The 25,246-nt window shown below is 41.7% G+C and overlaps 1 protein-coding gene and 1 pseudogene across 4 annotated transcripts in view; both read right to left on the reverse strand.

Annotated features, from left to right (window-relative positions):
- USP13 (ubiquitin specific peptidase 13) overlaps positions 1-11,586 on the reverse strand; it is a 116,730-nt gene extending 105,144 nt beyond the window's left edge. For 2 of the 4 annotated variants that reach the window (XM_032407143.1, XM_032407147.1), the window contains exon 1: positions 6,724-6,956. In XM_032407143.1, the coding sequence (XP_032263034.1) occupies positions 6,724-6,891 (168 nt within the window). In that variant the 5' untranslated portion in view covers positions 6,892-6,956. Of the gene's footprint in view, positions 1-6,723; positions 6,957-7,676; positions 9,308-11,432 lie in introns of those variants that run through there. The other 2 variants (XM_032407145.1, XM_032407146.1) reach the window with 2 other exon arrangements.
- LOC116634236 lies at positions 9,670-9,801 on the reverse strand (annotated as a pseudogene).
- Positions 11,587-25,246: the final 13,660 nt, after the last annotated feature.

Genomic DNA, 25,246 nt, shown 5'->3' on the forward strand with positions numbered 1-25,246 from the left:
CAGAATTTCCCAGAGACTCCAGAACTAGTAGCTCCAGGAACTCTGAAAGCTGAGGTGGAACAAGGGCTGAAGGAAGAACAGCGCAGGGGAGTGAAAAGAGAATTAGCACTCAAGAAGGAAGGTTTGAAAATCCGTCTAGGTAGCAATCAGAGCCCCAAATCCCTCCTCCACGCGCAGTGGGCCCTCCCACATGGGCAAACCACAAGAGGTTTATTCTCTAGAGCAGGTAAAAACATGGGACTCGGGTCTGTGGGACAAGGAGCTCAGTTAAGAACAGGAGTTCCATTAGGAATACATGGAGACTTAGAGGTATGTGTGTAATGTATGTGTATAAGTCCAGATGTGGACCAAAAATACCAACTATTCTAAGTATTTCAGGCAGGAAGGGATTTAATACAGGGAATTAGAGGGTACGTAATCATGGTTAGAGCTGTGAGAGCCAAGGTCAGAGAAACCACCACTCATGTTCAGGAAATCCAGATGCACAAGCATCGTAAGAAACTGCATAGATGATCCCAGCTCCCCCATGGCTGAGGTGGCCTGGAGTCCCAGAAGGATACTCTGAAGCTGACAGGAAAATCCCACACCTGGCACGGCTGTTGCTACAGTAACAATGTAGCTTCTCCTTCTGAAACTCTCCCTGGCAGAATCAAAATCAGAACCCTCCTGTCTAGGGGCATCTGGGTGGCTCAGTCGCTTAAGCGTCTGCCTTTGGCTCAGGTCATGATCTCAGGGTCCTGGGATCAAGCCCGAATCAGACCCACTCAGGGGGGAGTCTGCTTCTCCCTTTCCCTCTGCTCCTCCCCCCACTCATGCTCTTTCTCTCTCTTCTCTCAAATAAATAAAATTTTAAAAGGAAAAAAAAAGGGTGCCTGGGTGGCTCAGTTGGTTAAGCGACTGCCTTTGGCTCAGGTCATGATCCAGGAGTCCCAGGATTGAGTCCCGCATGGAGCTCCCTGCTCAGCAGGGAGTCTGTTTCTCCCTTTGGCCCTCCCCCCCACCCATGCGCACGCTCTCTCATTCTCTCTCTCTCAAATAAATAAATAAAATCTTAAAAAAAAAAAAAAAAGAATCCTCCTGTCAAAAGATTCTGGCAACGGTAGCATCCAGGCTCCCAGCCCCTACAATGTGGGAGACCGCTTAACAAAACGGGGATAGGGTTGAGAACCAGGAGACCATATCCGGCCATATCCAATATCCAGATGCCGAGACCACCCTCGTCCTCTCCTCCCACTCAGTTCCCTGCTCCCTGGTACTGGCAGATAAACCTTCACTTTCCAGGCAGAAGATGACAAAAGTCTCCTAACCAGGGGCTAAAGGAAAAAAACCAGGATGCTAAAATTTAAGGTTCTCAAAGAAACAGCCCAACCAGATCACCCTCCAGTGAAGCTCACAGTCAACAGAATAAGGAATTCTCACCTCCAAAAAAGGCCGATTCCCAGCCAAGTTGCTGCAGTTTTTTTCAAAAGGTCCCAAATTCTCTAAACTTTAATTTGCTTCAAAAAGAATGTACAAGAGACATAGGACATCTGTAGTTGAGCTAAGATTAACAACCAATTATTCAGTCGCCACAAATGTGAAAATGTGAACCCGTAAAAGCCACAGTGCAGGGGGGATGTGTCACTGGAGTCACCGGTTGTGCCTACACATCGAACTCTGGAACTCTGGTTTTCGAAGTCCGACCTGGAAACCCTGTCATGCCCCCAAGGCCCTTCAAGTGATCTGCGAGGTCAAAACTATTTTCATAACATGAACTTATCTGCCTTTGCCACTCCTGTTCTCTCCTGAGCATACAGAGGCATTTTTAAGAGTCTGCATGACATCTGATGACACCATCACTGTAAAAGCTAACAGAATGGAAGTTGTTTTAAATTTTTCTCGGTCTTAATTTCTAACGGGGTAAATATCAATAGACAGAAACCACACAAAAGCCCTCTGTCATCCTCGAAAATATTTAAGAGTATATAGGGCCAAAAATCTTGAGAATCATTGCTATAAAACAACATTTTAGTTAGTTGCTTTTGGAAAGGAACTTTTACTATGTGAAACTAATTAGAATGAGTTTAAGTTTATAACTTCAGAGGAAAAAGAAATAAGAAATGTTTTACTATCTTAAATTTTTGATCCCTTAGGAGGAAGATTTTTCCACACAGATCCCCAAATTATCTTTCCCCTACAAGTAAGCACCATGATGGAATTCCCACTGCCTGGAAGGGAGCATGCACACCCCGACAGTAGTGAGCCCCTAACACGAGCTGTTCCTACAAGCAAATGATCTCAAAGCCTTTCCCAGTGGCTATGTAAACCAGCCAGTACCATGAGGCCCCAGCTCCCCAGTGTTTTACAGAGGAATGTGGAGAACCAACTGTGACATCTCAACATCGCTAAGGGATCTCAGAGCTTCAGAGAATGGGAAACAAGCTCCTTTTTACAAAATCATGCTGATGCTGGAAAGGAAGGAGAGGTGTGAGGCACTGCTTATGCTGGTGTCACATCCTCTCGGGCCACCTTTTCAGTGTGTGCAGCTGCTTGTCATAGCAAGTGTGGCCAGACATCCATGCCTCACTGCACGGGGATCTCTCTCTCCTCAGCAGCTGCTGGTCTCGGGAAGGCTTCTCAGGAAGCCCCTCCGGCACAAATACAAACCTAGAAGAGTGAGGGCGTTTCATCCCTGGAGCACCCCTGACCAGCAGACCACGGGAGCCAGTGGATAAATACTCCCCTCTCCATGTCCCACGTGGAGGATACTGAGGCACATTCAACAGTTCCCCAGGGGTCCCTGGCCGGACTGAGCACCAGTGATCCATCATGGCAGCCGGCTCAGTAACTCACTCTTGGATTGGCTTTCCTTCCTCCCCTTTGTCAGTATTCCCTTGGATGTTCTTCCTCTTATGTTCCCTGGGATACCTTTCCAAAATAAACTGCCCGTGCTAAGCCCTTGTCTCAGTCCTTCAGTTGACCCCTGCTAAGATAAGCTCTCCACCTCCAGCCAGGTGGGGAAGGGGCATAGTTAGCACGAGAGTGGCCCAGCTCCTCCCCGATCCTAAAGCTTGGTAGAAGGCTTCACACCTAGCAGATGTTTTAAAACAACCAGTTAAGTGAAAAGAGAATGAAATGATGGCCAGCTATGGAAGAGACACTGCAACTAATCGCTGTGTTGTATGACATAGACTCTAACTAATGTGGGTTTCAGAGGAAACGATGAAGTCTCAAGCAGAAGATGATGAAGACAGGAGGGTGGTTCTGGAAAAGGAAATGAGTCTTAGCCACTGGAGACCCAGAGACTGACCTCCCCAAAGCTGGCATCCTAGAAGGTGAGGGGAGGCGGGACAGAGTACATTCAGATGAACGAGGGGTTCAACAACCTAGGGGATGAGTAGATTTTACACGGTGGTCCATGAAGGCTTGTGAGAAAAAGTATGGACCGACGTCTCCACTTAACGACACCAAACTTTCTACATAATCCCGGACAATCAAACACTTGGGCTTACAACCCCATGCCTGACTCTCTTTATCTCTTTCTTTTCTTCCCAGAGTGATTATGAATTGTCCGGGCATACTTTACACATTAATTTATTTAATCGACAAAACACCCCATGAGGTAGGTTCTATTATTGCCCCCATTTTACAGATGGAGAACCTGGAAGACAGAGAAGTTACACAGCTGGGAGACAGAGCTGGGGTTAAACCCTGCCAGCCTGGCTCTCTCTCACACTTTGTCCCCCACAGTCAATAAAGTCACCACATCCCACGTGATAATCCTACATGATTCCTTTCGCAGTGTTTCCCATATGTTGAATCCTTAGCATTTTCAGAACCTGTAACCACAGGTAACTCATACATTTCCTAGGTTTTGGTTGGGTTCCTGATATATATATATATCAGATGCTGGGCCAGCTGCTGGGGATAAAGATGCAAAGGCCTCACTCTCCAGGAAGTTCCCATTACACACCTTGCAAGATGAGCCATGTCATGGAGAGCTGAACCTACAGGTCAAGGTGAGAAGGTGAGCCTGGGCTGAAATTGGGACGAATTGGTAGGTGAAAAGCACAAATTCTCACTCACCTCAGAAGAAGTGTCACTGAGCATCTGCCCTGTGCTAACCCCAGAAGGTAGGAAGGAAGGAGAGGGACACTGAAATGAGTTACCATACAGTCCCACTCAATGGCTCATACCCACACAGGTAAGGCATAGCAAAGCTGTTCACACCAGGCCTTAGATATGGTAGATCTGTAATAAGAAATGATCATTTCAGTCTCCTTCTAACACCACTTTAAGTCACATAACTTATAGTAGTTTTCCGTAACTGACCATATTAAACCAAGTTCCTATTGTAGGTATTCAAGGCCCTCATCTTCTACTCTCCACTTTGTTCAGACCTCACTACTCGTTAAATCAATCTTTTTCTTCCCAGTACATTACAAGCAAATAAGAAGAAAATAGTCACACTTTATGTGTTTGCCCATGTGATTTACTTTGCTGGTTATTGGTCTTCTTTATTTCTATCTGTCTTTATCCATGGCCATTTTCAAAAGTATCCAATGATTTTTTTTTTCCACTCACATGGCTTTGGTCTTTCCTCTACCACAGTCCCATGGCACTTGTAGATTTAAGTCTCTGGGGTGTTTGGCACCAGTGGATTTTACTCTCTATGGTTCTTACAGCCATGCATGTATGAGTTGGCACATAGTAGGTGCTCAAGAACCCTTATCTGATTCATGATGAAGTGTTAAGTAAGTACCATAAGGAAATATCGCCCATGATCTTACACTGCGCTTTAATATAACTTGTTATAAAACCTTCTTTCTCTTTCTCCTCATAGATAATGAAATATACTGATTCATCAGCCTTGTAAATAAGCCCAGTCTCCCCAAGGAACTACTGTGATATGAATGAAATCATCATTTTACACTGGACATGATGCTTCTATAAGAGTGTTTGGCACACCATTAACTCCCAATAACTATTTGTGGAAGTGAATTAAAATAATCAGCTTTATTTCACACCTGTCACATACTATATAATGTGGTAAAGATTTCCAATAACAAAGTTTGCAAGATGAATTTGAAGAGCAACCCCGATCAAACATAGAAAAAGTAGTTTTACCCACTCTACACACTGTACTATCCTAAAAGACTAGGCCACTTTCTTTTTCCTGGACTTCACAATCTGTCAATTGCTTAAGTTAGTTAAGACCATCATCCCTCTCCACCCCTAGGAGCTCCTAGTGGGAACCTGCCCATCACTGGACGCAAAATCTGAAAATGGCATTTTCAAATACTTTGTGGAGAATACGATTTAATGACACTACTGACAGTCACTTTAAGTAGTGTGATCACAATATGCTAAGTATTTAAATACAACCATCTCATTCCACTTAGACCTTTTTGAAAGAAAATAATTAATCAAAAAAGTGAAATTTTTATCCCCCAAATGATCCGGAATTAACATAAAAGAAAAACTGAATATCCTAGAGAGGATACGAATTCTGGGACTCCAATGTGTAACAAACAAAAATGCTTTGGTATCAGCCAATATGAATCCAACAGATAATAAAGGATACTTTGGAAAATCTGCCTCTCATTTGGGGTTGTTGTTTTTTTTTTTTCCCTCCAACAATACTCTACAGAATGTGAGTAAAATCTGTTAGACTACTGTTTGAAACCTGCCTCAGTCCCTCTAATCCATGCACCTCCCGGTTGCATTGAGATCTGCCGGGTGACACATGAGATCTAAAGTGGGTGGATAAAAATAACCTGGTCCTCAAAAAGACATGATAAACGCCAGACAGCTGAGTCACTTTGAAGCCCATCTGACTCTGGAAAGGGACATTCACCCTCCTTTTCCTCGTCGCACATATACATGCCACCTGGTGAAAAACACTACCAACCGCCCTGGGTGGAAGGCGGTGATCTGTCGTAACTTCCCCCCACCCCCCCAATCCAGTCTCAGGTCACGACCCGCGGCTAAACTTTTAATAATTTATACTAATGCATTTCAGCCCAGGCGATTCATGTAGAGGAGTAAGGGGAATGACTGAAAGAAACCATAAAATCCAGTAGACCCTCTATTTCTGCTGCCCAACTGGAGGGACTCGAAGGTTTCTTCTGACATTCTAACGGGAAGAAAAGGTGTGGGGAGCAATAGAAAGTGGAGGAAGAAAAGCTCGGCGAGGAAATCCGAGTCATCCGGGAGTGGGACTCCCTAGGCAAAGCAAACGGTCCCAGAAAGAGAAGGGCTGTGTGTGTCCGGGGCGGCGAGGGGGGGGGGGGGGGGGGGGGGGTCGATGCGGTCCACCCAGCCGCCCTCCGCTCTCGCCCCCGGAGAGGACGCAAACCATCCGCAACGTGCAGTTAAGATCAGGGAACTCTTCGATTGGATCTATCTTTCAAACGGTGGCGGGGCTGGGGCCAGGCAGCTGGGAACTGGGGCCCTGTCAGCCTAGGAAGGCTGGCGGAGCAAACCCCGCGGCGACCCCGTCTTCAGCTGCAGCAGCCTCGGGGCCAAGAGCGCCCCGCACGCAGTAGGCGCTCACTCGGTGTCTGCCGAACTGCAGTGCCCCTGAGCGCACTCCGCCGCCGCGGGAGGAGGTCCCCGGCTGCCACTGCGCATCTTCTCCCCCAGCTTCACGTGCCGCCCAGTTCCGCGGCTCGCGGCCGTCACAGGCCGCTGGCACCGCGACCCTCCCCCGGGGCGCCGCGAACGCCGCCGAGCCTCACTTACGGGGGAGTCGTACGAGAAGGCGCACTCGTTCTTGTACACCCTGTCCCCCGACCTGGGCACGCGGATCGTGGGCATGTGAGGCACCAGCAGCTCGCCGATGTCTCCTGCAGCCATCTTCCTGCTGCCGCTGCCGCCCGGCATGCCGAACAGGGCGCCCCGGCGCTGCATGGCCGCGGCGTGCACCCGAGCAGAGCCGAGCCGGGTCGGGCCGGAGCGCTGGGTCAGCCCGCGGCGGCGGCGGCGGCGGCGGCGGCGGGCTGCGCGGGCTGCGCGGGCGACCGGAGCCGAGCCGGGGCTGGCGGGCAGAGAGGGCCGCGGGGCGGGAACGGGCACCGGGGGCCTGGGGCGGGCGGGCGGGGGTGTGGGGGACGCTGCTATTTTTAATCCAATGGCGAATCGCCGGCCCAGCTGCAGCGTCAGGCGGGGCGCTGGGGAGCGCCAGCCGCAGCGCACCGGGGAGGGGGCGCTGGAGAGGGGCCCTGCGCCCGGATCCGGCTCGGCGGCGGGCAGCGGGGGGCGGGGGACGAGCCCCCCGGCCGCGGGCGCGGGAGCCGGGAGCCGGCGGGGTGCTCCGCTCGCCACCGCCGGCGGGCTGCCGTGGGGTACCCCCACGGTGTTTTCTACCCTAGATCGATAGGTTGCGAAGGGACAACTCCGAGGCAGCGAACACAAAGAGCAGGATTTGGGGGTTTAAAAACCGCTTGTTTTTAAAACAACTGAAGATAAAAGCGGGGACTTCCCCTGCCTGGGTAGGAGTGGAACTCGATGTGCAAATCTGGATTGCACAGCGTCGGGCCCAAATCTGAATTTGCGCTGTGCACTTCGGTGTTAACCTCACTAAACCTTGTTCCCCACTTTTTTAACATCTAAAAGCTTTTTTATTAAAAGAGAATAGAATAGGATCCAGTAAGGATGGACATAGATTTTTGCAATAATACAGATTTCTTTCTTACGTATGGTGAGCAGGATCAAGATTTTTTCGGGGCGGGGAGAAGCTTTATATTTTTCTCTTTGGAACGTATTTTGCTTGATTTGTTCGAGGTCTCCGCGTCGAACGTTGAAGAGCCTGATTTGAGCATCTTATTCAAACGCACGTATTCCTGTCTTCAGGTCCAGTTCCTCAAAATAAACAATGAATGGGGAAGGGGGGAGGTGAATAATTTGTGAACAGAGCTTGCCTCACAGCATACTCTCATTTTCTCCAAAAAATTCTTAAAACACAGGTTCCATTCCGCTGAGGTTCCCTAACTACACCCAATGTAAAGGGCAGGGTACCCAGGGATTCCTGCCAATTCATAGAACACAATAATAGCAAAAAATAGTGAATAAAAATGTTGGTTTCTGTAAGCCTCTCCCAAACAAATCAAACTGTCTTTAAAATCTCCCCCCCCCCCCCATTATTTCTGCTACTCTGCCTGATTCTGCAGATGTGCCAGTTTCCGCTAGGAGATGGCAAGGGTACCTGGAATTTGATGTGAAGTAGGCAGATGAGCCCCTCTCCTGCCTTGCTCTCCTTAATTTTCATACCTTCAAGCAAGGCTCAAGCACACCTCACCAGGTTCATGGATGATGCTTGCTTGTCCAATTACAGAGAAAAAGTTTATTCAAAGTCATTCAAACCTACAGTTTAAAATATTTCTAGATTAAATGCAATTTAAATTGAGACACCGTTTTTTCACCCTTCAGACTGATTAAGATATGTTGAGTTGGCCTATGTGTGGGAAATAGGCCCTCCTATACATTGTTGGTGGGAATAAAAACAGTAAACAATAACAATATCGACCTTAATTTTATATGCATACGCTGTTTCCCCAGCAATTCTTCATCTAGACATTTATGCTACAGATAACTTCACACTGTTTAAGGATACTTGTTAGAGCATTGTTTATAGTAACAAAAGACTGGGAACAGCCTAAAGATGCCTGTGTAGGAAGTGGTTAAAATACAGCACTGTTGAGAAGAATGAAGCACTCAGTGTGTGCTGATGTGGAGCAATTTCCAAGTCATATTACTAGATGAAAAAAGCAAAGTGCAAATCAATGTGCAAAAGCAAGGAATGCATGCAAGGCACTCTGGTACACCCAGAACGCCACCGACCTTCCGTCTAGTTGGTAGTACCTATGGTAAATATATATATGTGTATATACACACACACACACACACACACACACACGAGACTACATTTTATATATACTGTGTGTGTGTATTTGTTTGGCCTTAAGATTATCTCTAGAAGACTACATAAGAAAGTAAGGACAGTCAGGCTCTGTGGGGAGGAACACAAAGCCTGAGAGTAGAGAGGAACCTACTGCCAGTCTTTACCTTTCTGTACTATTTACATTTTTATTCTGTGCAAGTATTGCTTTAAAAAATAATTAAAACTCAATTATACAAACACTCTTAAGTTCAATAACCAGTTAACATGTTTGTAGTATATTAGCCTCACATACTTACAATGCTTATACAATATTATTGCAACTGGGTAAAAAATCAACACACATTTTGACAAGACTGGAAAGACATGTAAAATTTAAATAGTTATGTTTAGAATTTGGTTATAAGGTTTTGTTTCTATTTTCAAAATGTCTTCAAAGACGTTACGTTTGTTTTATAATATAAACATTTATTTTTTTAAGATTTTTTTAAATTTATTTATTCATTTGAGAGAGAGAGAGAGCATGAGCTGGGGAGAGAGGCAGAGGGAGAGGGAGAAGCAGACTTCCCGCTGAGCCGGGAGCAGATGCGGGGCTCCATGTGGGACTCAATCCCAGGACCCAGAGATTATGACCTGAGCCAAAGGCAGACACTTAACCATCTGAGCTACCCAGCCACCCCTATAATATAAAAATTTATTGAGACAAAAAGTAAGAGAAACGTCAATGAATTAAGACAATGTCTTAATCATGCCATTTCAGGAAAAAAAAATCTGGTTCAGTTACTGGAACTTTTTAACTTAATTTTGCAAATTCTACACATGAATTTATAACCAGACTACTTCACTGGGAAAAGTTTCCAATTAGCAATAATGGCGCCTCAGATAAAACCTCATTGGCTCCAACACTGCCACTGGGCAAAGTTCAGCCAGACTATCTTACTAATGGACCGGTTTCTGTGTGTAGATCTTGATCAGAGAGCCAGGAATAAAGTGAGGATGGGTCAACAATTCTCACTTCCAACATAAATCCACAGTCTTGCTGAAGAGATTTCAGAGGACTAAGATTAAGAACTTTTTCCACATCAAGTATTCAGGCCACCACATCACTACTGTTCCAAAGCCTCCTCAGATGTTGTTCGCAGTGAGTCTGTCTCCAATGGCCCAGCATTTGAGGACCTCGCCCTTTGGCACTCTTTCAGACTTCAGTCCCACACCTACTTCTGGTAAGCTCGATTATATCGTCCCCAAGAATAAATGTACTTGTCTCCTAGCCTTGGTTGAAAGCTCTCCACTCCTTTCAATCTTCTCAGTCCTTTCAAGCCTTTTCTGACCGCTGCAACCCTCGGGGACTGATCTTAAATACAGACAGCCCCTGTTGCCTGTACCCATCACTGCATTCTGCCATATGACATCTTTTGTACGTTATTTAATTAGTCGGGGTTCCATATCTTTTCCCTTTATATAGATAACACACTCTGAAAGAAGTTATTTCTCTTAGTATCCTTGCACATTGTGGAATATTGCCCACCCAGAAAGGTACCGCTCTGTTTATTTTAGGCATTCAATAAGTACCTACCAAGTGAATGACTCACATCTGTGACATTGTAATAGATGTTTTGCAGTCAGCTTTGTGTCTTTTAGGTAAAATTCATTGTCTCACAAATGTTGTTCCCAGAACCAACATAGGTTACATTAAAACATGACATGAATGTTACTATGACTAATGCCAAAAAGGGGAATTGGGGAAATCTACAAAGAAAAAAAGATATCTTAATTATTTCAATTAATGGAATAGCTCTTGACCTCAGATGTCCTCCGATAGTGTGCAGTGCTCTATCTAGTAAAGCCATATATGGTGATAGCTTGTCGTGGAGGCATATCCATAAAATGTTCTATCCTGGCAGATAGTCTCTGCAGGAAGCACTGGTTATTAAGTGTAAAACAATAGGTCACTGCTTAAGAAATGTAATATGTTTTCCATTTGAGAAAATTCTATATAACCATCAAAACTCATGTGATACAAGAATATTCATTGACATGGAAAAATGTTCACTATAATGCAAACTTCAAGGACAAGTTATAAAGGAGCACATACACTATTCTTCTGTTTAAATACATACACGCATATATACATAGTCATAGCAGAGAAAAGAGATTCGATTGGAATAGGCCGTATGTTAATGGTGGTTATCTCTAAGTGAAAAAAAAAATTTTGTGCTTTTCGGTGTTATTTAGATGCTTTACATTAACTATCCATTTATTTTTCTTAGTAAGGGGAGATGTTAACTTTTTACACTACCACTGATTATGTCAATTTCTTTTCCACCTGCCCTCTTTCTAACTTGTTTGTCCCCTTCACCACCCATATAAAACTAAGCAAGTTTCTGCTGTTAGGTTTATAGGCAGGCTGCATAACTAGAAGGTAGGGTCACACTGGAATGAGCAAACTCCTTGAAAAACTCTTAACGTCAAGATGAGGTAAGCTGTTACTCAGTTTGAGAGGAAATCTGAGATCCCTGTTCACCTTTTGAGTTCTGTGATGTGTAATACTCACCACAGTTCTTCCAGAAGCCTGACTCATAAGTTACTCATAGAGATAGGTAGGCATACTGCCTTTCAGACCAATCTGACACAATCTCTACTCATGCCCACTTGCCATTTCCATGTGCACACAGGAAGACATGTCCTCCATTCAGGTGTAGAAAAGCCTGTTGTAAATACGGTAAAAAAAAATTATATATATACACACTATATATATATATATATATATATACACACAGAGACACACACATGCACACCACGGGGCCACAGGCCGCTTTTCAGGTTTCCTAGTAAAGCAGGTTACCTAAATATGATACATATTGGCTCCAAAATCCAAAGAAACTCATCAAACATTATGCCTCATTTTTTTTTTAATTATTTATTTATTTGAGAGAGAGAGAGAGAGCACAAGGTGGGGGGAGGCACAGAGGGAGAGGGAGAAGCAGATTCCCTGCTGAGCAGGACTCCATCCCAAGACCCTGAGATCATGACCTGAGCCAAAGGCAGACACTTAACCAACTGAGCCACCCAGGCACCCCATGCCTCATTCTTAGAGATAGGGAGCTCAAGATGAAGAACTTGACCTTCATTCTTCTATATTATTAAATTCCCCTCTGGAGTTTCACTGGGACAGCAACCCCCTATATTTCTCAGAATATATCTCCTATCTTCTGGCACAGGACATCTGCCTTTTCCTGCTCTCCGGGTCCTGTCTGCACATTGTCATCACTGTAGGGATTAACATGATGTCCTACAGATGTTGATGGCCAAGATGAGGAGTCAGCGCACTGCAGCCCATGGACCCCAGCCTGCAGTTTGCTTTTGTAAATAAAGCTCTGTTGGAGCCCAACCACATTCATCCATTTACATATCGTCTATGACTGCTTTTGTGCTACAACAGCAAAGTGCAACAGAAACCATACGGACCCAGGGTATTCATATCTGATCCTCTACAGGAAGTTTGCCAACCCCTGGTCAAGACCCCTGCAGGTTATATGTTATGATCCAAAATCGGAGAATTGGTGTGACCCTACACTTGTGCTACTTATCCTCCAGGTGATGGCAAACCCGTTTATCTGAACGGAGCAAATACTTTCACCAGATCGGTAGCTGCAAACCAAATGCCAGGAGATGTACTAATTTGCTTCAGTAAGGAGATCGTCTCTGGAATATCAGCCAAGTTGAAATCACCACCTTGTTAACTTTACCACAGTTCACTGTCATTCTCCATTCTAATGGGAAAAATAATGGGAAATGATGGGGGAAAGAATGGGAATATGATAGCAATCACCAACTCTGTCTTCCTGGTCTTTCATACGGGCACGAATTCCTGCAGTTCCACTTGAAGAGCAGCTGTGTTCCATGTTTACACTTTTGTTAGAGAAAGAGAACACCGGTGGCATCCTCTTGGTCTTTCCTACTATAGTAATGATTACTCCACAGGTAAGGGAGTCATTGTGGAGATTCTACAATTCGCTAAGGCTACGTATTCCAGTAGTACTTTCAAGAACTGAAGTACTATCCACAGGATGAGCTTGGGTCCCTCTGTGCCTACCATGAGGTGAGCGGGATCAGAAGCTCATACATCATCTATTTCCGATAAGCCTTCCCTCTGGCAGGCAGGAGTGACATTCCACCAGGCTACCGTTCCATCAGAGCCAGTTTCCAAGAGTCTCTAAAAAGTTTGGATATTTCTCATTCTCCAGGGCACAGTTACTAGGGGAGTGGCTGCAGGGAAGGCCAGAAGGTAGGTTCATAGTGTCCATATTTGCTAATACTGTAGCATCTTTCCTGAGGAACCCCGCCTCCTCTTCAATCAAGAAGCTCTGCGGTGACAACTAACTCCTGTCCGTAACCTTGACTATTTAGCATGGTGGCTTGATTCAGGTCTTTGCTTGCTAAACTTGGAGATGGGGAGGGTGGGATATGTCTTAGTGGAATGTCCACTGCTTGCACTCCTGGGAGCCCCACAAGAAACCATAGCCAGAGATATCTGTGAATTAGCCATTGCCTGAGATCTGTTAATCATGTTTGGACTGCTGCCTAATACCATAACAACTCCAGCTTTGCTCCTGGCAGTGAATTACCACCACCTGAGATCCATCTAGGACTCCTCCGAGCCCCACAGAAATCAGAAAGCCCACTTTAGGGCCAACTCTTGTAAGCAGCACTCAGATCCACTGGAATGATTAGTAAATTGCCTTTGAAAGATTCTGAGTCCCATTGGAGACATATTTGATAGATCAAATTCAGCACTTCTGTGTCTTCAGTCCCTTCCTCTATGCTATGCCAAGGGACTTCGAACCCTGTGTCATCATCTACCATGAGTCAGCATTTGGGCAACCCAGGTTTGCATTAGGATCATGCCCATGCTAATACATTTTATACAGAATGTCTGCTGAGTAAATCCACATTGATCAAACTGGCCTGCTCCAAATTCATGTTTTGCCTTCCTTGATCAAATATCCTCAAAATTCATTCCCACAAACATTGCCATTTTACTAGAATTTGCTAATTCTTATGATTCCTTTGGGTATAGCTGCTCAACTCCTTCCACACTGATTTTGCGGTTTACTCTTAGGGACCATGTTGAGTTATCAATGAAAATGGTTATCAGTAGAAAACACTACAGGGTTGGACAATGGGAAAAAAGCTAATGAGCCTGAAAGGGAGTATAGCTTCCCCTAGAAAAAGAAAGTGTGTTGGGGAGGGAAGTTCAGAAGGATTTCAGAATTGGGGACTTTCCAAGTCTCCTACATACTCCTAGATTTCTCTGTTTCAATCATGGGGATCCTACTCTTTTCTCATCTGTGCCATAACTTGAACATAAAATAAGTGAAAAAAAATAAGTGAGACAGCATTTTCAAAACTTTGATTTGATTTTCAGGAATCTCATTCTATAGCTGCAAGCAGGAAGCAATCTTTTACCATGGTCACATAAATTCTTTGAGATTCATCCTATTCCTTAAAGACTGTAAATATTTGAGCATGCCCATCCCTTGCATCAAATTATCCAATGTCTTTTTTTTTAATTTTATTATGTTATGTTAGTCACCATACAATACATCATTGGTTTTTGATGTGGTGATCCACGATCCATTGTTTTCGTATAACACCCAGTGCTCCATGCAGTACGTGCCCTCCTTAATACCCACCACCGGGCTAACCAATCCCCCCTCCCCCCTCCCTTCCAAAACCCTGTTTGTTTCTCAGAGTCCATAGTCTCTCATGGTTCATCTCTCCCTCCAATTCCCCCCCCTCCCCGTTTCTCCCCTCCTTCTCCTAATGTACTCCATGCTATTCCTTATGTTCCACAAATAAGTGAAACCATATGATAATTGACTTTCTCTGCTTGACTTATTTCACTTAGCATAATCTCCTCCAGTCCCATCCATGTTGATGTAAAAGTTTTATCCAGTGTCTTTTAAAATAGAGCCCTGACATTGCCCTCTCCCTGGGGTCCAGGGCAGCCACCTTTCCCCAGAGCTACATGGCTCTGGACACACAGTCGCAGACAACACAAGTGCTAACTTGGTTGATCTATTTCACCACTGAGTATTATGGGCTGCTATTTTCTATCTTGAAATTTGAATGGAAATCTGCCTTCTATCCAATTTGTAACTGAAAAGCAATTCCAATACGCCCTCATATCCTTCAGGATCTGCTGCTTGCAACACATTCTCTGAGAGTGACTAAGTTAGAGTTCTTCTGTTGTAAGCAATAGAAACTAGCTCTGACATAAGTAAGCACTAAGAAGGAATGTCTTGGAAGACTAATGGATGACTCCCAATACTGAAGGATAGGCTGAACTACCAGAAACCAAACGTCCAAAGTCACAGTAACAGCCACTTATAGACCTTTACAGATGCTGCTACCTGTCGATGTGACAATAATTTCATCCCATCCATATGTGTCTCTACTCAGGATCCAGATTTTTGTAGTGGGAAAGAGGTCATTCTGCAAAGAAGGTATGCTGATCAGCAATAAATAAATAAATACCTACATACATAAATACTACTATACTCATCTTGCAAAATTTGCTACAAGGATATGAAATATTTGTAAAGCACTTGGCAGACTTCTTGGAATATGCTAACCGTTCTTATTATTTCTATCATTATCCACAGATCTGACTCCTTCCTTCCTCTCTGTGGGAATGACTGCAGGCTACTTTGGGGAACTGCTTTCCCCCATATATATCTCTAAGTCAGTCTACTCAGTATTCATTGATCACTTCATTAACATTCATGCTTTTTATTTTTGCTCATGATGAACCCCAGTTGGAATATTCTCCTTCATTCATTAAATTTATCTAAATCCCACTTGCCCCACATTTTTCAGAAAGCCTATCACATACATTTACTGCCTGTATCACTCATTAGCTACTGAAGTATGTATGTTTTTTAATCTTTTGTTTATGTACTGTCACCCTAACTCGATTGCAAGTTGCATGAGGCCAGAGATCATGTAATATGTCCAAGCCTAAACCTTGCTTCTACATAGAGAAGTTGCTCAAAAAAAAGTTTGTTTTTAAGAATGTTTATTACCGTGAAAAGATTGCTAATTGATTTCCAAAGCCCATCTCTCCTTCTCCCTTAGAAAAATAAATCGGTTAATGGGCTCAGGGGGGAAACGAAATGTTCCAACTTTGCATCTCAGTGCATCTAATGTGTTCTAGACATTAAGATGTAAACAGAAGGTTATGGCTTTCTGATGCCTGGCATCTATCTGAATGTAATGCTGGAGCTCCAGCAGCCATCTTGGAACTTGAAGTGACCCTAAGAATGGAATCCAGGTGTGACATAAATATGGAAAGATACTGTGTCTTTGATAGTTTCTTAGAGCCATGTACTGGTTAGTCCTGGGCTGCCTACTTCTGAATGGTCTTATATAAAAGAAAAATAAAATTTTATCTTGTTTAAGTCACCTTTTTTGAAAGGCATAGTCAGTGGGGGATGCTCTGTTACAAGTAGCTGAATACACTTTCTAAATGATACAGCTACTATTAGAAAATACCAGTTTTTTAAAATTCTTATCACTTATTATTTAGTACTAAGTAATTATACTTAATGAAAAGCTCTTACGATCTCCTGACTTGTGCAATAGGCTAAATAACAGCCCCTTGAAGATACTCACGTACTAATCCCTAGAATCTGTAAATATTATCTCACATGGGAAAAAAAAAATGTGCTTGCCATGTGTGATTAAAGATCCTGAGATGGAGAGATTATACTAGATTATCCGAGTGGGTCCTAAATGTGATCACCAATGTCCTTATAGGAGAGGGGCAGAATGAGCTTTGACACACACAGAAGAAATGGCAATGTGACGACACAGGCAAAGATTGGAGTGATATGGCTACGAGCCAGTCAATGCTGGCAGCCACCCGAAGCTGGAAGAGGCAAGGACAAACTCTCTCCTGGAGCCTCCATAGGAGCATGGCCCTGGCAACACCTTGACTTCAGTTCAGTGATACTGACTTTGGGCTTGGCTTCCAGAACTGTGAAAAAATAAATTCTATCATTTTAAGCCACCACACTTGTGGTAATTTGTTCCAGCAGCCATAAGAAATTAATACAACTTGAATTACCTCTCTACGTCTCTTCTAAGAAGGAACTATACTTTCTTCTGCACATTACCTGTTACTTTTTCAACTCCTACCTCCCAGCACATCATGCCAGATACATCATAGATGCCCAAAATATAGTTGATAAATGTGTAAGTCCATGCATTTTCCCTTTGCCTACCTAAGATGCAATATTCCACAAACAATATACACTTGGTTAATTGTCAACTGCATGACACAGACAATAACCAGCATACTGGAGGAATGCACGAAATAAATTTAAAGGACAGACTGGTTTGGCAAGAATCAAGGATCCAGGAAGTTTATCATTGAAAAGAAAAGGACATTGCAGGCAGAGTGGAGCAGAGCAAGGACTTTGGGTTTCTTCCTTACAGGCAAAGGAGAGTCACTGAAAATGGTGAGTAGGAGAGTGACACATGAATCTGGCCTTTGAAGAAGATGAGGCTGGTGGCTTAGGCTGCAGGGGGGACAGCTGCTGTAGAAAGAGCCTGTAGGGGCTATTGGAAGAGGGCATGAGGCAAGAAATGACTGAACCAGGGGGAAGCCAGTGGAAAGCATGTTTTGTGAGAGAATTTGCAAAATAAAAATCAACAGGACATTGATTTGGGAGAGCGAAGGCCTAGCTATGGCTATCCAGCTCAACTTCCTACCTGGACCACTTGAGAGAATTCATTAGCAACTCCACACTGTGCCTCTTCATCTGTATTCAGAAAATTTTTTAAAAAGGACACTTTCTATGGATGAAAAAGAATTATATAAGAATTGCACCTTCCCTTTCCTTCCTCTCACTTTCATTGCTTCCAGGTTTTGTTTTTTTTTTTTTAACTCTGGTATCTCCTAAACCCTCCTGAAAGGATGCCATGACAAAGACCACACTGGGAGAGAGCTCCAAAGTACTGAGGAAGTCAAGGTGTGCTAATGAAACTTCTGACAGATACGCATGGTGTCACTCATTATAAACTGTGTTGAATCATTTTCAATGTCACGTTGACAGCCCCATCAAATTAAGCAGTTTGCAAGAACAGCTTAAATATATGAATATTTCTCGAGAAGTTTGCCCTATGAGACTGTCAAGAGAAGAAGAAGGTAAAGGACAATAAAAGGATGAGGAGGAGGAGGAAAGGGGGAAAGAAAAGAGAGGTAGAGAAATAGGAAAAGAGTGGTAACGTATTGAGCTCCTGCTGCACCAGGGGCTACATATGTGTTATACCATTTAATCCTCAGAAAACCCTACCTTGAATGATTCTTACATCTTTTTTCCACCATTACAGTCCTAACAACAGAAACAATATGAAAACACTGAGACAAAACAGGAAGTAAAACACACAAATCATCCCAAATTCTTTCACTCCGAACTACCGTTGTTTATAATACGTGAACTTCACTCTAGCTATCTCTCTCTGTATGTCTATTGATTAAAAGGTGGATGGAATGGCTAGTCAGAAATAATTTTTTTAAAAATGAAAACATGTGACACCTGAAGCAAGTTTGGTTTTTCTACCTTATAAATGATCTGATTTTTTTACCTGGAAATTTCCCCTACCCGCATTTTATTTTTTTTAAATTTTTTGAAGTACAATACAGTGTTATCAACTACAGTCACCACGTTATACATTAGATCCTGTCTTTATTCATCTTATAGCTGAGGGTACCCTTTTTCCAACCTCTCCCTATTTCCTTCATTTTTAAGCCCTAAATGCTATCACTGAATCAGGATATTTTTTTTAGCATCTATTTTTCCATTACTTCCTAGAACATAGTATGTCCTTTTTATCATTGGCTTAGGTTCTTCCTTTATTTCTTAGGAATTTCCCTTCTTGGAGCACCTGGGTGGCTCAGTCAGTTAAGCATCTAACTCTTGATTTTGGCTGGGGTCGTGATCTTGAGGTCATGGGATCGGGCCCCATGTTGGGCTCCGCACTCAGTGCAGTCTGCTTGAGATTCTCTCCCTCTCCCTCTGCCCCTCCCCTCGCGCGCTCTCTAAATAAATAATAAAATTGTTTTTTCTTTAAAGTAAAGCAATTTCCCTTCTTACATCTCCATCTCAGGGATTTCAGTGCCTGCTCCTACTTCACATTTCATCTTCAACATGATTTGGACCGGCAACGGGTGGCAGAAGTAAATGCAAGGGAAATCCAAAGCTCACAGTAAAAAAAACATCAGGCACACAAGAAAAAGCGTGATTAGTGACGTCAGCTAAACAACCAATACACAAAGATATACCTGCAAGACTTCAGGTACTTGAATTCTCAAACACAGACTATAACATAACTCTGGTTATCATGTTCAAAGAAATGGAAAACAGATTTTTAAATACCGGCCGGGAACAGAAGACTACCTTCTGAAGAAATGTGTTTTGTTGGTATTAATCATCTTTTATTGCAATTCAATGAGGACATCAAACAATTTAGTAAACAGTGTCAGATGCCAAGATCTGGAATGCTGAGCTAAGGTATAAGGTCTGTGCTGAATGGGAAAGAATATGTTGAGAATTACAGTGTCGAAAGGAACTATCTGTCACAAAATCGTACCATCAGGCTGACAATAGACTTGGAAGTTAAGAAAATTGATGCCCTCTTATGAGGCCTATGGGAGTGTGAATTGGTCCAACATGAACAGGAGGGCAACTTTGAAACATGTACCAAAAGCCTGAAAACTTACTCTTTTGCTAAAATCTCCCTTCTGGGAGTTTATTCTAAAGAATCAATTCTTTAATGCATGGAAAGAGGGGCACCTGAGTGGTGCAGTTGGTTAAGCATCTGATTCTGCTCAGGTCCTGATCTAGGGATCATGATATTGAGCTCCAAGTCGGGGCAGAGCCAGTTTTAGAATTCTCTCCTTCTGCCCCTCCGCACCACACCCCTGCCCTGCTCATGCTCTCTCTCTTAAAAAAAAAAAAAAGGGCATGGAAAAATTTAATTATGATATTAGAAGCAATATAGTTGTCCAAAAATAGGGGATTGTTAAATAAGTTTTGCACATCCAAGGGAAAGGAGGAGACTGGACACTTAGAAACAGATATGTTAAATGAAAGCCACTTTGCAATGTACCAAAGCCGAATCCTGTCACTTCCCCTCTGAAACTGGTGTGCTTTTATTTATTTATTTTTAATTCCTTTTGAAAATCTGGTACAACTTTTATTTGACTCAACCTTAGGCTACTTACTTTATTTAAACTTTCTGCGCTTCAGTTTTCTTATTTAAGAGAGAATAGTCAAATCTACGCTGCAACATTATTGTAAGAAATAAACAGGATTAAACAGGCAAAGTGCTTAATTAGTGTTTGCTATGTACTGGACTCAAGGGGTAGCTACTTTTTTTTTTTTAAGATTTTTTATTTATTTATTTGACAGAGACACAGCAAGAGAGGGAACACAAGCAGGGGGAGTGGGAGAGGGAGAAGCAGGCTTCCCGCTGAGCAGGGAGCCCGATGCGGGGCTCAATCCCAGGACCCTGGGATCATGACCTGAGCCGAAGGCAGGCGCTTAACGACTGAGCCACCCAGGTGCCCCAAGAAGGGGTAGCTACTTCTAATTCATTGAAAAAGAAATGTGAAAAACAGTAAATAGCATCACAAGAAGTTGGATATTTGAGGGGAAAATAATTCCTCCACCTTAAGTCAACCATTTTATCTTTTTTTTCACTTTTAGTTTTGTTCACATATGCAATTATGGTGGACATATACTTATTTTTTATACATTATTTTTAAAACTTTTAAAAGTAATAATAAAGTTGTATAATAAAATAGTACAAGGAACACTCACATACTCATACTCTTTACCCAGATTATCTATAATCCTTATACTTCATTTGCTTGAATTTTGTCTCATTCCTGTGTGTATATAAGGGTGTATACATGAGTGAAATACACACACGTACACACAAACACACACACATAGATACACAGATATACAAATATATTGCATTAGTCCACAAGGGCTACCAGAACAAAGTACATAGATTGGGGGGGCTGAAACAACAGAAAATTATTTTCTCACAACTGAGAAGGCCAGCAGTCCAAGATCAAGGTGTCAGCAGGGTTGGTTTCTCCTGAGGCCTCCCTCCTTGGCTTGTAGATGGCCATCACTTCCCTGCATCTTTCCATGATCTTCCCTCTGTACATGTGTGTGTTCTATTCCGCTCCTCTTAGAAGACCAGTCATGTTGGATTAGGGCCTACCCCATGAACTCATTTTAACTTAATTACCTATTTAAAGACCCTACCTTCAAATATAGTCATAGTCTGAGGTACTGGGAGTTAGGACTTCAACATGAATTGCAGGGGAGACACAATTCAGCTCATAACACACACACACACAGATCTAAATCTGTAGAGATAGATACACACAGACACAATACATGTATATATGTGTACATACATTCATATCATATACATACATATATTCATATACACACTTAGATACACATGTATGTATACACATGTGTATGTATATATACACATCGATAAATATAAATATTTTTTCTGAACCACTTGAGGTAAGTCACACACATATCACATACATCACCTTTACCCTAAATATTTCTACTTTCTACTTCTAAATATGTCTATTTCCTAAGAATGGGGATAGTCCCTCATACAACCACAGAGTGTTACCAACTTCCTACATTCACTCTGTTGTAATACTTTCATCTGATCCATCTTCCATACTCCCGATTTTGCCAGTTGGTCTGACAATATCCTTTATAACATTTCCTCTCGCTGTAGTGCAGTGCAGTATCGAGTATTGCATTTACTTGCATGTCTCTTCATCCCCTTTTTATGTGGAAGATTTCCACAGCCTTTCCTTGTCTTTTATGACATTCATATTTTTAATAAATACACTTCAGATTTTTTTAAAAAATGGAGTACTTACCATTTTTGTTTGGCTTATCTTTCCTTGCAATTTGATTGAATTACACTGAGGTTATATATTCATGGTTGGCATACTGCCTGGGTCATGTTCTTCTCAGGGTACACCCCTATGTCCCTCATATCTGAGGTTAACTTTTGTGTGTGTGATGTTAATTTTGCTCATCGGGTCAAATTGTTGCCTGACTTCTCCACTGCATTAATTACTGTTTAGCATGCAGTTACTTTTCCATCCTATTTTCACTTAACATTATAGAAGATTGAAAAGAAAAAAAAACGTAGAAGATTGGCAGAGACTCTAGTTTCCCTTCAACATCCATTCTCCAAAATTTTTAGCTGGTTATAATCATGTGACTAAGTCCTGTCCAGCGATGTGGGAACAGAAGTGACATGTGATTTCCAGGCATATGTTTTAGAGGGAAAGAGCATTTCTATTTCCCTTTTCTATTTCCCTCTTCCCATTGGCTAGGATTTAGTGATGACAGTTGAGGCTAGATCAGTCATCTTGAACCACGCAGTGGAAGCTGCATGTGTAGAATGACAGAGCAACAAGACAGAAGGAGCCGAGCATCCTGGGAATTTCATGGAGGAGAGCCACCATACCAGCTGACACTCTACAAAGACAGATAAGTAAACTTCCATCGCACTTGTGATATATTTTGGGTTTTGTAATAGCTTTGGTACCTGTATTTTAACTAACATAGGTGTTACCCCTCATTGCCACAGTTTTTATAATCGTTAATTGCTACCTTATATTCCATCAAGTGATGGTAGTAAATTAACAACCATTCTCCTATTAAGTATGTATTGATTATGTTTTCCCACTATTACATATATATAACTATATTCCACTATATTATACATATATTATATATAACATTATATATAATATAGCATTACATTATATACAATATATAGCATTATATACAATATACATTATATACAATATAATGCTATATATATGTATAACATTATAACATTATATATATATATATAATTAGGAGTTTAGTGTATATAACTTTTTCATTTTTGTGGATTATTTCCTTAAGATAAATTCCTATATATGTGATTAGGCTAAAAATAGAAAAGAGATCATGGCTCTAGGTAGGTTCTGTTCAAATGTTTTCCAAAAAGCAACTCTGTGGTTGGATTCTGATGTACAGTGCTGAACAACTTATGCTTTTGGATAATTAACTAAATGTGATGCTAAGTGATATGCTTTAGCAATTAATATATAACTTAAAACAAGTCAAAATGTGACTTAAGATTAATTTTAATTGATACGTTAGAGATATTTATTTACATATTTCCCAATGTCAATAGTACTGCCATCCTAATGAAATATATAAAAATTTGCAAAAGTGGGCATATGTAGAACTGCCATACAATCCAGCAATTCCACTTCTAGGTATTTATCCAAAGAAAATGAAAAACACTAATTTGAAAAGATATATGCATTACTATGTTCATCACAGCATCATTTACAATAGCCAAGATATGGAAGCAACCTAAATGTCCATCCATGGATGAATGGATAAAGCAGATGTGACATTTATATATAATGAAATATTACTCAGCCATAACAAAAGAATGAATTCTTGCCATTTGTGACAACATGGACAGACCTAGAGGGTATTATGCTAAATGAAGTAAGTCAGACAGAAAAAGAGAAATAGCATGACTTTGCTTATATGTGGAATCTAAAAAACAAAACAAACAAAACAGAAACCAACTCACAGATACAGAGAACAAACTGATGGTTGCAAGAAAAGGGTGTTGTTGGGGGGGGCAGTGGATGAAATAGGTGAAGGGGATTAAAAAGTACTAACAGTTGTAATAAGACACGGGGTTATAATGTACAGCATAGGGAATATAGTCAATAATATTGTAACTGCTTTAAATGGTGACAGATAACTAGACTTATTGCAGTGACCATTTCATAATGTATATAAAAACTGAACTACTGTGCTATACACCTGAAACTAATACAATATTGCATGTCAATTATTCTTCAATAAAAATAATAAAATATATTTAAAAAAAAGATGTGGGCGTGTACCTGGAGGATATAATTCATCACATCATGACTAAGTTACTGCTTTTTCAATTCTCCATTTGATTACATCAAGAAAAGCCTCCATTTGGTACTGGTATGTTTTAACGCCACTAATTTCCTTTTAAAATTCTCCATTTTCAACAAAAGGAGAGCCAGGCCTTAGGCTCAGAGCTTTGGGTGGGCAACAGAATCTAGATGGAATATAATAGTTATATCTGTGATTACTTTTTAATTATGACAAGGGCCTGATTTTCTATTCATAGTCATGATATAACATTTCTTTTTTCAAACTTAAAGTTTAAAAAGGTCAATTTAAAGAGAATATTAAGTATATATCATACGTGGAGGCAAAATAGAAACAGTTAAAATCAAGGACTGAAATTTGAGAATAGTGACATAAGAGATTGAGCCCAGGAATTACTGCAAACTCTTTTTTGATCTCCAGCAGTGTATTTTTTCCTAGTGAGAATAGTATGCTTAATTTACATTGTAGAATTTGGACTTTTTCCATGGTTTGGAAGTAGTGTCAAAAACATTGCCCATTGGCTCTAGTCTACCTGAAACTCCATTACTCTTTGAAGTCAATAGACTTGAAGCAGAGACAGTATGGGATATTTAGTAATTTTCTTGGAAAAGGAGTGGACCATTTCAATCTTGCAGAGAGAAGTCTTCATCACCTATTATTTACTAGTGTAGTAGGCACTTTACATTGTCCCAGTAATTTTTACATTACCAGGGGACGAAGATTATCATTTCTTTTAGAGATAGGGCTCAAAGCAGTGACGAAAATTTCCAAATATAAGTTCCTAGTGCAGTGTCTGACACATGCAGCAGATACCAAGTAGATGATAGTCATCATTACTGTCCTGGTAATTAGCAAGCTCAGGATTTAGTCTGAGGTCTGCTCAATTCCAACAAGCCCACCATGCTGGGCTCTGTAGAATTGCAGAAGAAAAAAAAAAAATAAAGATAACCCAAAACAATATTAAATCCATGTATCATCCACTCAAAAGATCTTTACTCAGTGTCTACTATGTTCCAGATGCTATGAATTGAGCTTATAAACATTCCATGTTGCCTTAGGCTAGTTTGGGATCCCACAGATTGCTACAATGCCATTCTTCCTGTCAAACCCAGTGCATATAATTTCTACTTTAACATCTATCATTTATACTAAAGAGTAAACTCTTGGGAGGAAATATGTCTACTGTGTGACTAATATATAATAAACTTAAATATTTGAATTAGAAAAAAATTACATAAAAATCAATATAAACATATATATACTAGCTTTATTAAAATTTCCCTTCAAGAAA

Source organism: Phoca vitulina, unplaced genomic scaffold (assembly GCF_004348235.1).
Source record: "Phoca vitulina isolate PV1807 unplaced genomic scaffold, GSC_HSeal_1.0 scaffold8, whole genome shotgun sequence".
Taxonomy (NCBI): Eukaryota; Metazoa; Chordata; class Mammalia; order Carnivora; family Phocidae; genus Phoca; species Phoca vitulina.